Source organism: Erythrolamprus reginae, chromosome 7 (genome assembly GCF_031021105.1).
Source record: "Erythrolamprus reginae isolate rEryReg1 chromosome 7, rEryReg1.hap1, whole genome shotgun sequence".
Taxonomy (NCBI): Eukaryota; Metazoa; Chordata; class Lepidosauria; order Squamata; family Dipsadidae; genus Erythrolamprus; species Erythrolamprus reginae.
Genome location: NC_091956.1, coordinates 26,066,714 through 26,083,247, shown reverse-complemented (window position 1 = coordinate 26,083,247; position 16,534 = coordinate 26,066,714). Strand labels below are relative to the sequence as shown.

At 39.4% G+C, this 16,534-nt stretch overlaps 1 protein-coding gene across 1 annotated transcript in view; it reads left to right on the top strand.

The window, feature by feature from the left end:
* DLC1 (DLC1 Rho GTPase activating protein) overlaps nt 1–16,534 on the top strand; it is a 395,627-nt gene that overhangs the window by 103,356 nt on the left and 275,737 nt on the right. The window contains 2 exon segments of the mRNA XM_070757246.1: nt 2,474–2,620; nt 4,863–5,024. Of these exon segments, the coding sequence (XP_070613347.1) occupies nt 2,474–2,620; nt 4,863–5,024 (309 nt within the window).

Genomic DNA, 16,534 nt, shown 5'->3' with positions numbered 1-16,534 from the left:
TTCTGCATTCTGATGGTTGACTTTGGGCTGGCTGGTGATTCTCACACCTTGGGCCAACTTGGCTTGGTTTTAATCCTCCTGTACTAATGTCAGGTTTGCAATGCTTGACTAGCGGAATGGCAGCCATGCCATGATATTTCAATGTCCTCATTATCACGCATAATGTATCCTTGCAATAGGTATGTTCCTGGTCAGCATGAAGTCTCGGTTGATCTTAATAAACAGGGTCTCATAAATTTATAGGCTGCCCTTCTCCTCACAGACTCAGGGCAGCTTACAGGATAAAATAAAACAATGATAAAAAATGTACAATACAGTTAAAAACATTAAGAAAAGTAGAAGTAAAAACCCAATGTAAAACAACCAATCACCCCTCATTCATATTACTGTCTGGAGCTGAACTATCATTCACAGCTCCAGGCCTACCAGCATAGATGTGTTTTAACACCTTTCAGGAGGCAAGGAGAGTGGGGGGTGGTACGAATCTCCAGGGGGGAGTTGGTTCAAGAGGACCAGGGCCACAACAGAGAAGGCTCTTACCCCCAGACCCTTCAGTCATCATTGTTTGGCCGATAGGACCTGGAGAAGGCCAACTCTGTGTGAACTAGGACATGTGACACAGAGGACGGTCCCATAAATAATCTGGTCCCATGCAATGTAGGCCTTTATAGGTAACAAGGTATAACCAACAGCTTGAATATAGGCCTTTTGGACTGTAATATCTATCTGCTGAATTATGATTCAAGGCTTCATCAGTTATACCTTGGCATTGATTTTTTTAAATTTATTCTTTCATTCATTCATTTAATTTGTCAAATACGTATTTGTAATATACATAGCTACAATATTGTTTATATAAATAAGATGGGTACTGGTAAGAGGGAACAATTGGACAGAGATGGTAGGCACGCTGGTGCACTTATACATGCCCCTTTCTGATCTCTTAGGAATTGGGTGAGGTCAACAGTGGACAGTCTAAGGGAAAAGTTTTGGGGATTAGCTGACGATATTACAGAGTCAGGTAGTGAGTTCCAGGTATTGACTACTCTGTTGCTAACATCGTATTTTCTACAGTCAAGTTTGGGGCAATTATTACTGGATGTTTTGTGTGGGATGATTCCCATATAGAATTGGACCAGGCGAATTGCAGTCTATTTTCTTTATTTTATTATTTATTTATTTATTTATTTATTTATTTATTTATTCAGTCAGTCAGTCAGTCAGTCAGTCAGTCAGTCAGTCAGTCAGTCAGTCAGTCAGTCATTATTTGGATTTCTGTGCCGCCCTTCTCCAAGGGACTCAGGACGGCTTACAGCATAAAAAATGCAAAATAGACAACATAAAATCCTACGCTAAAAGCAACATTTAAGAATCCAAATAATTGAATTTGTACTATTTGTACTATTTGTACTAATATTGAATTTGTACTATTTTTTCTTGCTATGAGCCGCTCCGAGTCCTCGGAGAGGGGCGGCATACAAATCTAAATAATAATAGTAGTAGTAGTAGTAATAATAATAATAATAATACTAATAATAATAATAATAATAATAATAATAATAATAATAATAATAATAATAGGCCCGGCTACAGCACAGAAACTGCTTTGGTCGCTGCCGATCGGTTTCCGGTCACAATTCAAAGTGTTGGTAATGACCTTTAAAGCCCTACATGGCATTGGGCCAGAATACATCCCAACGGCCGATAAGGCCCCACAGAGTTGGCCTTCTCCGGGTCCCGTCGACCAAACAATGTCATTTGGCGGGCCCCAGGGGAAGAGCCTTCTCTGTGGCGGCCTCGGCCCTCTGGAACCAACTCCCCCCAGAGATTAGAACGGCCCCCACCCTCCTTGTCTTTCGCAAATTACTTAAGACCCACCTTTCTCGCCAGGCATGGGGGAGTTAAGTTATCCTTTCCCCCTAGGCTACTACAAGTTATGCATGGTATGTCTGTGTGTATGTTTGGTTTTTTATAATAAGGGTTTTTTAGTTGTTTTTATTAATTGGATTGTTCATGTTGTTTTACCACTGTTGTTAGCCGCCCCGAGTCTGTGGAGAGGGGCGGCATACAAATCCAATTAATAATAATAATAATAATAATAATAATAATAATAATAATAATAATAATAATAATTGAAAAAAAGAACAAGGGGGGAAATGGTGAAAAGGGGGCCTCGGGCTACAGGAATTGGTCTCAGCTAAGCTAGCTTAGTTCCTATCTAGTTCTAGCCAGAGACGCAAAATGGAGGGAAAATATTTCTTGGTGAAGTCAAGGCTTGGAGTGAAGAATGCATTGATGAAAGAATGCAGCACAGGGCTCCCTCCACCCCTTTTCCTCCTCCTCCTTTTCTCCCCAAATGTGAGCTTGTTGCCTATTATTCAACCCTGTTTTGTTAAATTGGAGAACAGAGAGTTTTTTATTCCTTCCCAGAAGTGCCCTTTCAGATTCTGTAACTGCGTGTTCTCATCCCCAGGAAGCCAGAGACCAAGATCAGTCACGACTGGACTCCATGGTACTACTCATTCTGAAACTGGATCAGCTCGACCAGGATATTGAAAATGCTCTCAGCGAAAGCTCGTCGCCTTCTGGCACATTGACACAACCACAAAAGCCCGTCCGTGTAAGTCTGGTTGCTCAACCATTTCCCCCCACAGTTGTTTATATTTAATTGCCACGTTTTTTGTTGTTGCTTCTTTTTCTTTTTCTCGCTGTCCTTTCAGCTCAAGTATCTGCAATTTCTGGAACCTAAACAACAAGATAGATTTCTTGTTCTGTTTCTTAGATCTAGCTTTGTCTTCCAGAGGCATGTAATTATTGTTTTCATTGTGCCTCCTGAAAGTTCTAGCCTAGAACAGGGGGTCTGCAACCTTGGCAATTTTAAGACCTGTGGACTTCAATTTCCAGAATTCCTCAGCCAGCTTTCCAGTTTCTGGAAATTGAAGTCCACAGGTCTTAAGGTTGCCAAGGTTGCAGACCTCTGGAGACAACAAGGCAGACCTAGATTTTGTTTCTACCTTTGGTGTTTCTCCATGCCTGGGGAATGATAAGACTCTTAGACCAAATCTGGTCTGGTCTTTCCAAACTTATCAGGGCTTCTCTATTTTTAAAAGTGGAATTAAAGTCAAACCAATCACACAATCTGATGTAGTTGGCGTAGCTTGGAAATGCTTTGGAAGTATAGATGCAGCTTTCCTCAGTTTATCAGTTACATGTTTGTAATAAGTTCAAGGAGCTGCTTTAAAATCCTTCCTTTCTAAAAAAGAATTCCAGTGTCTGGCCCCAAATAAGTCCACCATGATTTATTGTGCCCAAAGCATTATAGAAAAAGGATAAGTAATTATTTCTATAATATTTAATAATATTTATAAGAATTGGATTGAGTCAGGTGCTATTTAAATTGATTAAATTGAATTTCTTTAGATTGCAGAAACTATGGTATTGCAGAGATTTTGCTGCCTACAATAATTGTTTACAGTATTGGGTCTTTTCAAGCATTTACATGACATCTTTCACTATAGAGTCCTGCCAAGAAAATTAACTTTATATGTAAAGCAAGAATGACAGATGCATATTGCTAAGACTAAACAGGAAGAAAATGACCTAATATTTGTAAACTTCAAGATTTTTTGAATGATTTCCTATAAGAATTTTTTTTTCTTACCTCATGCAGCTGGAAACATGCATTTGATTATCATATGTGTGTGTGTGTGTGTGTGTGTGTGTGTGTGTTATGTGGGATCACCCTGGTATATTGAAGGAACGTCACAGCTCCCATTCACAACCCAGGGCCATTTTAAGGCAGTTAATTTATTCATAGCCGACAACTATATTCTGTATGTATCACATGTTTTTTGCTGAAATTTTTAAAATTAAGGGAGACTAGGATGGCACCATTTCAGCCTTGTTCTGGCCTCATCAGCTAGCCACACCTTTCCTGGGATTTGATCCTGCAGCTTCTGCCTTGTAAGGCAGAGAATTAACAGCTGAGCCACCAAACCTGATCCCTTCAGCTGTGTACCAGGGAGGGGATATATGTTTTTTATGTACCAGGGTGATCCGACATAAAAAACATATATCTTCATGCTGCTGTAAGCTTACAACTTCAGCCTGATGATGGTGAATCTGATTTCATCGAAACGTCGCATAGACATGCAAAATATTACACGGGGCAAAACCCGAACTCAGAACAATCTACATACATATACCCGTGAAAATCTACAAAAACAAATATATATATATATAAATCCATCGATACCCATAATTTGAAATGGCCTTTAGCCCATTCTACTTCATAAGAACCCCGAATAACCCAATATACAGTGTGGTATTCACGTCCTTCTGTATTCAAAGGGACTTCATTGTATGCATTGACTGTGTGTTGATTTGTGGTCTTCCTTGAAAACAGTGCAGAAGGCTTAAATCCTGGGGGGGAAAAGAATTTTATCAGATGTTGGTTCACATTTTAAATGAAAAAGAAGATGCAACAAGAGACTTCACCTGCACGAGGTTCCATCGGATGATGTCACTCCAACTGGTTAAAGATTTCCAGATGTTACAAAAGGTTTCAAATGCTTCCACAGACAAAAGATGAAGATATAATACGATATGCACAGGAATTACCGAGAGAAAACATGCCAGAAAGAATTTTGAAATGCCAAGCTCCAGAACAAAACTAAATTTATTCTTTTCTTCTTGTAGGATACCAAAGCTTTGGTCTTTAAAGTAATTTTTCAGTAACCAAACAGCAGGTATAGGCAGCACTGTTTAATACAATAAGGTAGAGAAATGAAATGAATATGCTTTAATGTATTCCGCAAAGTTAACAGCACAAGAGCCTAAAGAATTTGACTTCTCTTTTAAAGGGTTCAGAATCACTTCCTGGAGGCACAGTTGACATCTTTACTTTAAATAACCAGCAAATGAACATACCATCACCGTCACCTCCTCTACCTCCTCTTCTCTATGGTGGAGATAAAGTATTTCCTATTCCAATGGCTGGTTCTGGAGCAAAACCAAAGGCTGGGGTGAGCTAAAAAAAACCCTTTTAATATGTATGTGTATCAGTGAAGGGCTGCAAAAAATTTTACTACCATGCTGTGGGCGTGGCTCATTTTGTGGATGTGGCTTGTCGGCCATGTGACCAGGTGGGAATGGCTTGATGATCATGTGACTGGGGGCTGGCTTAAAGGTCATGTGACTGGCTTAAAGGTGACTAACTTGACGTCACTCACGTCAAGGGTTTGGGTTAGGCACAGGGTGCCTGCCCTCTCTTCGCCTCAAAGAGATAAAATTTCCCTACCTATTTTCTATTACTGAACATCCAAAATATACTATTTAATTCTATGTATATATGCCATATGTGTACATACATATTACACACAGGTACACAAAAATATACATTATCTACTATATAAACTGTATGTATATGTACAAACACAAGCACCCAGAGTTCTGCTAAAATTATACACATTCAATCTCATTTAATGTGATAGGAAAAACATACCCAGAGCCCAGAAGAGGAAAAAAAGAGGGGGGGACAAAATTTTTCTAGCGGTTCTGCATACCTGACTGTACCCGTAGTAGCCCATCACTTATGTGTATGCTGGGAAACAGTGTATCTCAAACCGTGGTTCCATCTTATAGTTTTTATACATTTATGTAGAGTTTGTTTTTGAAGAAACTAGGATATTCCATAATGTCGGTTGCTACAGCTAAGGTTCTTTCCCCGCCCACAATTCAGTACTAGAACAAGAAGGATTTTTTTAAAAGCAAAATCAAGGTATTTGGAAAATCAGTACATATAGAAAGTAAGGATTGTACATATTAGATTTTGGAAAATATGAACCACTATCACAGGTATAGCTCTTACTATCTTGAGGATATATATTATTTATTAATTATAATAGCTAGCAAATCAAAATGACTGGAAGCAGTTTCTTATTTTACTCATATGTTTTCAGAAGGCTATCTGAGTTTTTAACTATAATAGCAGTTAGCGCTAGCAATAGCACTTTGACTTACTGTATTTTTCGAAGTATAAGATGCACTGGAGTATAAGATGCATCTTAGTTTTGGGGTAGGAAAATGGGGGAGGGGGAATCTGCTTACCAGGTATTCATTTGGCTAGCCTTCTTAGTCTAATCAGCTTCATGACCTTATTTTATCCCCTGGTTAGGGTTGGAAATAGCATCCTTCCAAGAGAATAATAATGAAACAGCCTGCAAGTGGTAAGAGCTGGAAAGATCATTAGCACCTCATTAAGATCATTACAACCTCATTAGGGCTGGGGAAAAAAGCTTAGAAAAAGCTACATTCTGTTCTGCAGGTGTGTTTCAACCGCCCGTAATTACAAGGTAATTAGTCCAGGAAGACACACACCACACGATAACAGGAAGACCCAAAAGTTTTTATAAACAGAAAAACAGAAACAGCTAACTGGGTATATGGTTATTTACAAGAACAAGTCTCAATCCTTGAACAAATGCAAACCAAATTCTTGAAATTATAGCATATAATCCTCACTTGACTTCTGATGCTACCATCGGATTAGAAATAGACTGCATCTAATTTAGATTATGCAAGGTTATGTTAGTTAAGATTTTACTTGCTTTGGGTGCAAAAAAAATCTTTGTAGAACATATGCAGAGGGTTTACACATTTAGGTAGACAGAGCCAAATTTTTCTATCTTCCTTAGAGATCAGTTATTCTCTCCCCTTAGAGCCCTCCTAATGAAGTTAGATCTAATGCTGCTGGATATGCTCCTTATCTTGACCAGCTCACAAGACTGGTAGATATATAAATTACATAATAATCAGACTTACTGCCATGATGCTGGCAGTAGTGGGTTTCAATTATCTTCACTACCAGTACAGAGATGTTCGGACAGGTGAGTGGAGCCTCCCGTCACAACTGTTATTGATTTGCCCAATCCAGAGTGAACTGGTAGAAACCCACCACTGTATAATCAAATAAATTACTTTTTCGATTAATAAAGCTATTTGCATAAAGAAACATAACTGTAACGTAGGCTTTTCTCAGTTCGTATCTTAAATTAAAAGGACTTATGATATGTATGGATCTCTACCCTTGTAAGAGGAGACTGGTGTTATATTCCTCCAAAACAATTACTCTTTATATTTAACTGCAGTGATGTGGAATAATGTATTTGTTATCTATTAAATTACCCATTGTAATTGGGCTCTAGAAAGAGAGTCTGTCCACTATTTTAAAGCAGCATTGTGATAAATCTTCCATTGTCATCAATAGTGAATGCTTAAGAAAGATTTTCCTGCTTTTTTTTTTATAATGGATGTCCCAACCAGGAAAAATTTAATCCTTTCTTATTGGAACAATGTAGTTGTTAAATCTTGAATTATTATATATTTCATATCTGTTTGTTGCAGCAATTTCTTGTTCAAAGAAATTCAAGTACAATTAACTAATACATTGAATAAATACAGTTGCCCACACAATAGTGTGTTGGGGCTGGCGATCATTATCTTTCAATATAGGTAGTCCTCGACTTACAATGGCAATTGACCCTGGCATTTATGATAGTCATGACAGTCGTAAAGTGGATCGCTACATGCCTAAACCTGTTTTTATGATTTTTTTTTGTGATATTAGTTAAGCAAACATATCAATCATAATAACTTCCAACCTGTCAAGGTCCTTGTAGCTGGCATATTAAAGCAGCAATAAACCATGCAGAGTTCAGAAAGGCCCCATTAATCCTAGTCTGGGATAACATTATAATCTTAGAAATTCCTTTCATATTTAGTTTATTATGAACAAAAATCAGCCAAAAATAATACCATTTGGCACAAAATATAAATTGAAACATTAAAAAACACCATTAAAACAAATTAAAACTACATGGATTTGTTTGTTTATTATTTTTGTGTTTCTGCCTAATACAAATAGAAACATAGAAACATAGAAGAAAAAGACCTCCTGGTCCATCGAGTCTGCCCTTATACTATTTCCTGTATTTTATCTTAGGATGGATATATGTTTATCCCAGGCATGTTTAAATTCAGTTATTGTGGATTTACCAACCACGTCTGCTGGAAGTTTGTTCCAAGGATCTACTACTCTTTTGGTAAAATAACATTTTCTCATGTTGCTTTTGATCTTTCCCCCAACAAATCGTAGATCAAGTTAGTAAAATACTATATCCTAGAGTTATTTCATAGTTTGCATCAGGCAACAACACAAAATGAAGGAAAGAAGGAAGGAAAGAAGGGAGGGAGGAAAGAAGAGAAAGGAAGGAAGGAAGGAAGGAAGGAAGGAAGGAAAGAAAGAAAGAAGGAAAGAAAGAAAAACAGATAGGTCTGCCAGGATCTACATTGTACAAGAATTGAGATATCAAGTGATAAGCATCCAGAACCACATGGATAATACTATGCAGAGAATGAAATGCCCACATGAGTTCAGTAAAAGTGCTGAGGGCCTCAGACTACAACACACAATGCCATTCTCACTTTTATAGCAAAGTGCACATAAATAGTTTGCCAACTTACAACAACTCTGCCAATGGTTCACGACCTTTTTGTAAGTCCTCTATCAGTCTGGATGGCAATATTTCACAGACACTACAAGTGAAACTCAAACTTGACATTGGATTTCAAGCATCTTGCAGTGTGTGCCTCTCCATTCTTCTTCCATACTCTGGGTCCTTGGTTTCCAAATGATATGCAAAAGTTTCCACAGTCTATGCTAATTTGGGGAGCCTTATCATCTGCTGATGTTGATCCACTGTGCTTCATTAAGTCTAGGGTCAACACAGCCATCTATCAGGAGATTTTGGAGCATTCTTCCTTCCACAGATGAGCTTTATGGGGATGCTGACTTCATTTACAGCAGGACCTGGCACTGCACACACTGGCAAAAGCACCCAAAATCACCCCTCCAGACGCTTCCTTCACTGCCCCAAATCACTTCAAAATTCACCTCTCCAGACGCTTCCTTCACTGCCCCAAAATGCTTCAAAATTCACCTCTCCAGACACTTCCTTCACTGCCCCAAAATGCTTCAAAATTCACCTCTCCAGACACTTCCTTCACTGCCCCAAATCACTTCAAAATTCACCTCTCCAGAAGCTTCCTTCACTGCCCCAAATCACTTCAAAATTCACCTCTCCAGACACTTCCTTCACTGCCCCAAAATGCTTCAAAATTCACCTCTCCAGACACTTCCTTCACTGCCCCAAATCACTTCAAAATTCACCTCTCCAGAAGCTTCCTTCACTGCCCCAAATCACTTCAAAATTCACCTCTCCAGAAGCTTCCTTCACTGCCCCAAATCACTTCAAAATTCACCTCTCCAGACACTTCCTTCACTGCCCCAAAATGCTTCAAAATTCACCTCTCCAGACACTTCCTTCACTGCCCCAAATCACTTCAAAATTCACCTCTCCAGAAGCTTCCTTCACTGCCCCAAATCACTTCAAAATTCACCTCTCCAGAAGCTTCCTTCACTGCCCCAAATCACTTCAAAATTCACCTCTCCAGACACTTCCTTCACTGCCCCAAAATGCTTCAAAATTCACCTCTCCAGACGCTTCCTTCACTGCCCCAAATCACTTCAAAATTCACCTCTCCAGACGCTTCCTTCACTGCCCCAAATCACTTCAAAATTCACCTCTCCAGACACTTCCTTCACTGCCCCAAAATGCTTCAAAATTCACCTCTCCAGACGCTTCCTTCACTGCCCCAAATCACTTCAAAATTCACCTCTCCAGAAGCTTCTTCACTGCCCCAAATCACTTCAAAATTCACCTCTCCAGACACTTCCTTCACTGCCCCAAAATGCTTCAAAATTCACCTCTCCAGACGCTTCCTTCACTGCCCCAAATCACTTCAAAATTCACCTCTCCAGACGCTTCCTTCACTGCTTTTGAAGCATTTTGGGGCAGCAAAGGAAGCGTCTGGAGGGGTGATTTTGGGAGCGATTTGGGGCGGCATAGGAAGCATCTGGAAGGCTGACTTTGGCAGCAAGATGGGGCAAAGGAAGCGGTAGGAAGTGGAGGGTGAGAGGAGAAAGTGGCAGCGAAATGGGGCGGCTGCGGAGAGCTCCTCGGACGTGCCATTTTGGCCACTGCTCGCAGCAGCAGCAGCTGAGAGAGAAGCGAGGGTTTATAAGTAGAAAATAGTTCGTGAGTAGAGGCAAAAAATCTTGAACATACGGTTCGTATCTCGAAAAGTTCGTAGGTAGAGGCGTTCGTAAGTAGAGGTACCACTGTATCTCACATCCAGGCACTTTCCTATAAAGGCTTCTGATAAGAATAAAAATGCGACAATCCTTTGAACAAGCCCCAAGGTTTTGCCAAAGTCTACTCCTATTTATAGCATCAGAAGCCAACCTAAAATCCTCAAAAGCAATAGAAAAGGCTTAAAAACCAAAAATTCCAGCCAGACTTATAATGAGTTAATTAAAGCAGAGTCTCTTTGAAAAGCTTCCTTCCCACAGATGTCACATCTGGACTGTGTTGCATCTTCTCAGACCAGCTAAACATCCCTGTCTGCCTTTCAGTCTTCCAAACAATCACTCACCCCACATTACCCCCATTAGCATTCACAGATATGTCTGCTTTTAGGTAACACAACACACCTTGGAAGGCTTCCAGATATCATGTTGTCATCCCTCAGCTAGAAACCTGACAGTAGTTGTTCTGCTATGTTGTGAAACACGGTACAAGAATCACTGCATCTCATTTCCCTCCTTCAAAAATATCTGAGTATACCCGCATGAATGGAATAATTATTCCAAATTACAGGGTGACAGTTTATGTGACCAAAATTGTCTCTGACCCACATTCTTTAGCTGCCACTGCCTCCATTCTCCAATGGTTACAGATGATCAGAGTTATATAGAATAGAATTTTTATTTTTATTTATTTTATTTATTTATTTTGTCCAATACACAATGAGCGTTTTAGTGGGTATATATATATATATCCACACACATAGTAAAATACATTATGAAGGTTATAGAGGAGATACTCATAGTAAAATATATCTATGAAAGAATAGAAAAGAAGATATAGTAATAGAACATATCAATGAACGAATAGAAGAAGAGATATAGGAATAGAAGAAAGGTATAGGAGATATAGGAGAGCAATAGGACAGGGGACGGAAGGCACTCTAGTGCACTTGTACTCGCCCCTTACTGACCTCTTAGAAATCTGGATAAGTCAACCGTAGATAATCTAAGGGTAAAGTGTTGGGGGTTTGGGGATGACACTATGGAGTCCAGTAATGAGTTCCAAGCTTCGACAACTCGGTTACTGAAGTCATATTTTTTACAGTCAAGTTTGGAGCGGTTAATATTAAGTTTAAATCTGTTGTGTGCTCTTGTGTTGTTGTGGTTGAAGCTGAAGTAGTCGCCGACAGGCAGGACGTTGCAGCATATGATCTTGTGGGCAATACTTAGATCTTGTTTAAGGTGTCTTAGTTCTAGGCTTTCTAGGCCCAGGATTGAAAGTCTAGTCTCGTAGGGTATTCTGTTTCGAGTGGAGGAATGAAGGACTCTTCTGATGAAGTACAGAACAGAACAGAATAGAATTCTTTATTGTCCAAGTGTGATTGGACACACAAGGAATCTGTATTGGTGCATATGCTCTCAGTGTACATAAAAGAAAATATAGATTTGTCAATAATCATGAGGTACAACACTTAATGATTGTCATAGGGGTCAAATAAAGAAGAAATCAATATTAATAAAAATCTTAGGATACAAGCAACAAGTTACAGTCAAACAGTCCTGAGTGGGAGGAAAAGGGTGATAGGAATGATGAGAAAAAACTAGTAGAAATAGAAGTGCAGACTTAGTAAAAAAAAAATTGACAGTGTTGAGGAAATTATTTGTTTAGTGGAGTGATGGCGTTCAGGAAAAAACTGTTCTTGTGTCTAGTTGTCTTGGTGTGCGGTGCTGTGTAGCAATGTTTATTAATTGGATTTCTATGCCGCCCCTCTCCGAGGACTCGATTCTTGCTTCAGTCCACTAGAATATATTCCCCAGATTGAAGGTGGGTTCCACTTATCTTCGACACCAGTTCACATCGTGACATTTTGAATGCGCGCACATGTGCCACTCGTGTGTGTGTGTGCATTCTCTCGTGCAAGTTGGCTTCTGCACATGCTCAGTAGCTGGAATTGGCTCGGAGCACAGCTAAGGAGCTGATCAGCTGCGTTTCGGGCAAAGGAATAAAGGTCAGTTTAAACCCTGGAGTGGGCGGGAGGGTCCTTTTACAAGCAGCAAGACAGGAAAAACCTTCAAAACAGTAAAAAAAATTACAAAAAAATCTGAAAAAAAGATGGTGATGCTCACAGACCAGCAGCAGACAATTCAGTTCAGTGACATCACCAGCGGGTCGCTACCGGTTTGGGAGATCCAGTCCGAACCAGGAGGAACCCACCAGTATCGGGTTGCTACCAGTATGAATAAGGATGCCACCCTGGTAGCAAAAGTTGCACTGTGTGCGCAACTTCACTTCTCATGCATGTGTGCGTGCACATCCCAGTGTGTTTTTGCTTCTGCACATGTGCAGGATCTTGGGAGGGGACATGCGCATGAAAGAGATTTCAGCAGTTTTTTGCTTCTATGCACACACGAAAGCAAAAAAAATTTTGCTGAAATAATAATAATAATTATTATTATTATTATTATTATTATTATTATTATTATTATTATTATTATTATTATTATTAATTAGATTTGTATGCCGCCCCTCTCCGGAGACTCGGAGCAGCTCACAACAACAAAACAGTACAAATACAATGGTTAAAACAATTTAAAACCCTTAATATAAAAAACAATCATACATCTCATACAAAAAAGCGGAAACGGCCCAGGGGAATCCATTTCCCCATGCCTGATGGCAGAGGTGGGTTTTAAGGAGTTTGCGAAAGGCAAGAAAGGTGGGGGCAATCCTAATCTCCAGGGGGAGTTGATTCCAGAGAGTCGGGGCCACCACAGAGAAGGCTCTTCCCCTGGGTCCCATCAGACAACATTGTTTTGTCGACGGGACCCGGAGAAGGCCAACTCTGTGGGACCTAACCGGTCGCTGGGATTCGTGCGACAGAAGGCGGTCCCGGAGATATTCTGGTCCGATGCCATAAAGGGCTTTATAATCTCACACACATGCATATCAGTAGTTTTCTTTTAGGCATTGTTCTTATTTTTACATCCCATTCCCTTGTACTTACACAGAATACCGAGACAGACTCTTTTTTTTTTCCCGTCCCCATTGTATTGTACTATGTTCCTCTGATGCTACAGTGATTAAAACAAAGGGAACAGGTTGTTTCTTCATTTCTACGTTCCATGTAGTTCCTTAGGAACTTTATTGCAAGGAAGGGAAGTTGTCCGGAGTCACTTGTTCTGAGATAGGTGACTATATAAATAGAATGAATGGATGAATAAATAACCTGTCGTTCAGCAATACGGAAGCAAACAACTGTTCAATGAAAACTGTACTTTTATTTCAATGTGACTAGATTGCAAAGATTTGAACAGAGGATGAAACAAAAGAGAAGGGATGCTTTGCAATACTTTGGGGGCAGATGAGGAAAACCAAGGAATCATCCAGATAACTTTCTGTTTTATCAACAAAGAAATAAAGGCAGATTAGTATAGATCTATTTCAAGCTATTTAGTACTCATCAGCTAGCCATACCTTTCTGGAATTCGAAACTTGGGCTACTTGCTTATTATTTATTAATTGGATTTGTATGCCACCCCTCTCCATGGATTAGCTAGATGTATTAACCTCTAAGCCAGTGGTTTTCCACATGGGGGTCAGGAACCCTTTGGGAGTCAAACAACAGTTTCATAGGGGTTGCCTAAAACCATGGGAAAAGACAAATTTCCCATCGCGTTAGGAACTAAAGTTTCTATACTGGCACCTTGGATTATATTTTTACAATCTGACCAATCAGGCGTTTACAATGGGTGTTTCCATCTGACCTTCCTGTCAATCAGCTTAAAGTTCTATTGGGAGAATTGGTGCTAGACTTATGGTTGGGGGTCACCACAACACGAGGAACTGTATTAAGGGTTGCGGCATTAGAAAGGTTGAGAACCACTGCTCTAAACCAGGGGCTTTCCTCACTTTGTCGGCTATACTAGGGGAAAGATTAAATGCTTTTTTATCCAAGCAACCTGGTCTACTTTCCCCTGGTTTAGCTGACAAAGCGAGGAGAGACCATGGTTTAGAGGTTAATACATCTATCTAATATGCAAGTAGCCCAGATTTGAATCCCAAAAGTTTATGGGTAACTGATGGGAGCTAAATAGCTTGGAATAGATCTATACTAGTCTCCCTTTATTTCTTTGTCAGTAAATCATACATTCAACACAAAAATAGTTTGTCACAAAAGTGTCTGCTTGTGAAGGCTCATGGATTGGGGCTGAAAGATGGAAGCGGAGCAATATCCTCTGTAACATAATTATATTAATTATAATTATATTATCATTCTGTTTTTTATATATGCTGTGAATCGCCCCGAGTCCCCAGAGAGGGGCAGCATACAAATCCAATTAAATAAATAAAATAAATAAATAATTGATCATGTTGCCCTGATTAAAAAAATACATCATCCAAAATAATAAAATAAAAGTTTTGGAAGGGATCTTGGAGGTCTTCTACACCTCTTCAAACAAATGATTGATCAATCTCTTCTTAAAAACATCCAGGCTTTGGTAAAAGTGGAACAATGAATGAGCTTCCAAATACGTGTGGAAACATGAGTAAGGAAAGGAAATTGACCTAATGGGCCATTTTTGCATCAACTGCAAGATAATGAAAATGGCAGCTATTGATCAGTATTTATTTGGTTTGTTTATTTATTTTATTAAATGTATAGGCTGCCCTTCTCCAAATAGACTCAATAGACAACATAAAGGGGTGAAATAGTTGAAGGAGAGGAAGCCCTACCAAATGCTAGAGTTATGTGGACAGATTTTAACATTGCTAAAGACCGGGGGGGCAGCGGGGGGGCCATCTTGATTAAAAATTTGGTGTATATGGAGCAAAAAAATTCTCTTTTTTCCTCTCTCTCTCTCTCTTCCTCCCTCCCTTTCTCTCTCTTTCTCTCTCTCTCTCTCTCTCCCTCTTTCTTTCTCTCTCTTTTCCTTCATTCCTCTCTCTTTTTCTCTCTCTTTTTCTCTCTCTTCCTTCCTCCCTTTCTCTTTCTCTCTCCTTCCCTCCCTCTCTTTCTCTCTCCCGTTCTCTCTTTCTTTCTCTCTTCCTTCCTTCCTTTCTATCTTTTTTCTCTTTCTTTCTCTCTGTTCCTCCCTCCCTTTCTCTCTCTTTTTCTCTCTCCCTCCCTCTCTCTCTCTCTTTCTTTCTTTCTTTCTTCCTTTCTATATTTTCTCTCTCTCTCTCTCTCTTCCTTCCTCCCTCTTTCTCTTTCTTTCTCTCCCTTTCTCTTTTTTCTCTTTCTCTCTCCCTATTTCTCTTCCTTTCTCTCTCTCTCCCTTCTTCCCTCCCTCTTCCTCTTTCTTTCTCTCTTACTCTCTCCCTCCCTTTCTCTCTCTCTCTCTCTCTCACTTTCACGATGCTCAGACCTGGTAGGCGTGCTCCTTCATATAGCCGCTGGACAAGAACATTGACAGAGCCCCCAGCGCGCCACCAATGAACGTGAAATTTTTTTTTCAGGATTTACTTAGTTTAGAGTGCATCAGGATATCACAGTCAATACAGTATTTAATATTTGAATAAAATCCAACACAGCTGTAATCTTTCTATCATCGCATATATGAAAGGAAGTTACACCACTCATTGGCTTTCACTTTTTTAAAAAATGAAAAATTGCAATGCCTTGTTGTCCCCTCCACAATAAAAACTCTGTGGAATGTTGGACTGAGTAGAAAGTAGAATTCAGCAAATGTGCAGATAACATTAATTTGGCAGGAATAGCCAATGCCACCTCCTTACCATTTGACATCTGAACAAAAAATAATCATTCAAATTAGGCCATATACATTTTAGGCTGTTACTATTCTTTATCACATCAAATTAATTAGATCATAATGTTTCAAATCTCCTCCATATCAATTTTCATGTATGCTTTAAACCCTCTTCCATAGTAAATGCCCTTTAGAATAAAAGAGAAAAAGAAAAAGGACATTAAGGAAAAAGAAAAGGAGCAAAAATTTCCAATTATCTCCAGCACAGTATTTAAATCAAAACCAATCATTGCTAAAGAAAAAAATAGTTAAAATATATATAAAGGGGGCAAGAAAGGAGAACCAACCAAATAACATATCCCAAATATTGCCAGATTAATAAACCAAATTAAAAAAGAATCTAATTAAAAATAATTCCCTTTAATTAATAAAGCCAGCTAATTTTCAGCCTTGGGGAAGGCCGTTTCATCTTCCAGAGGCTTCAGGGAAGCTTCGGGTGCCCTGGAATGCAAAAATCTGCCCAACAGACTGTTCTGTCTGGGTCCCTCCAGAGGCAAACACCAACCCAAAAAGAGAAGCCAGACACACTGGTAAAAATCAAAGGCAGTTTATAGAATT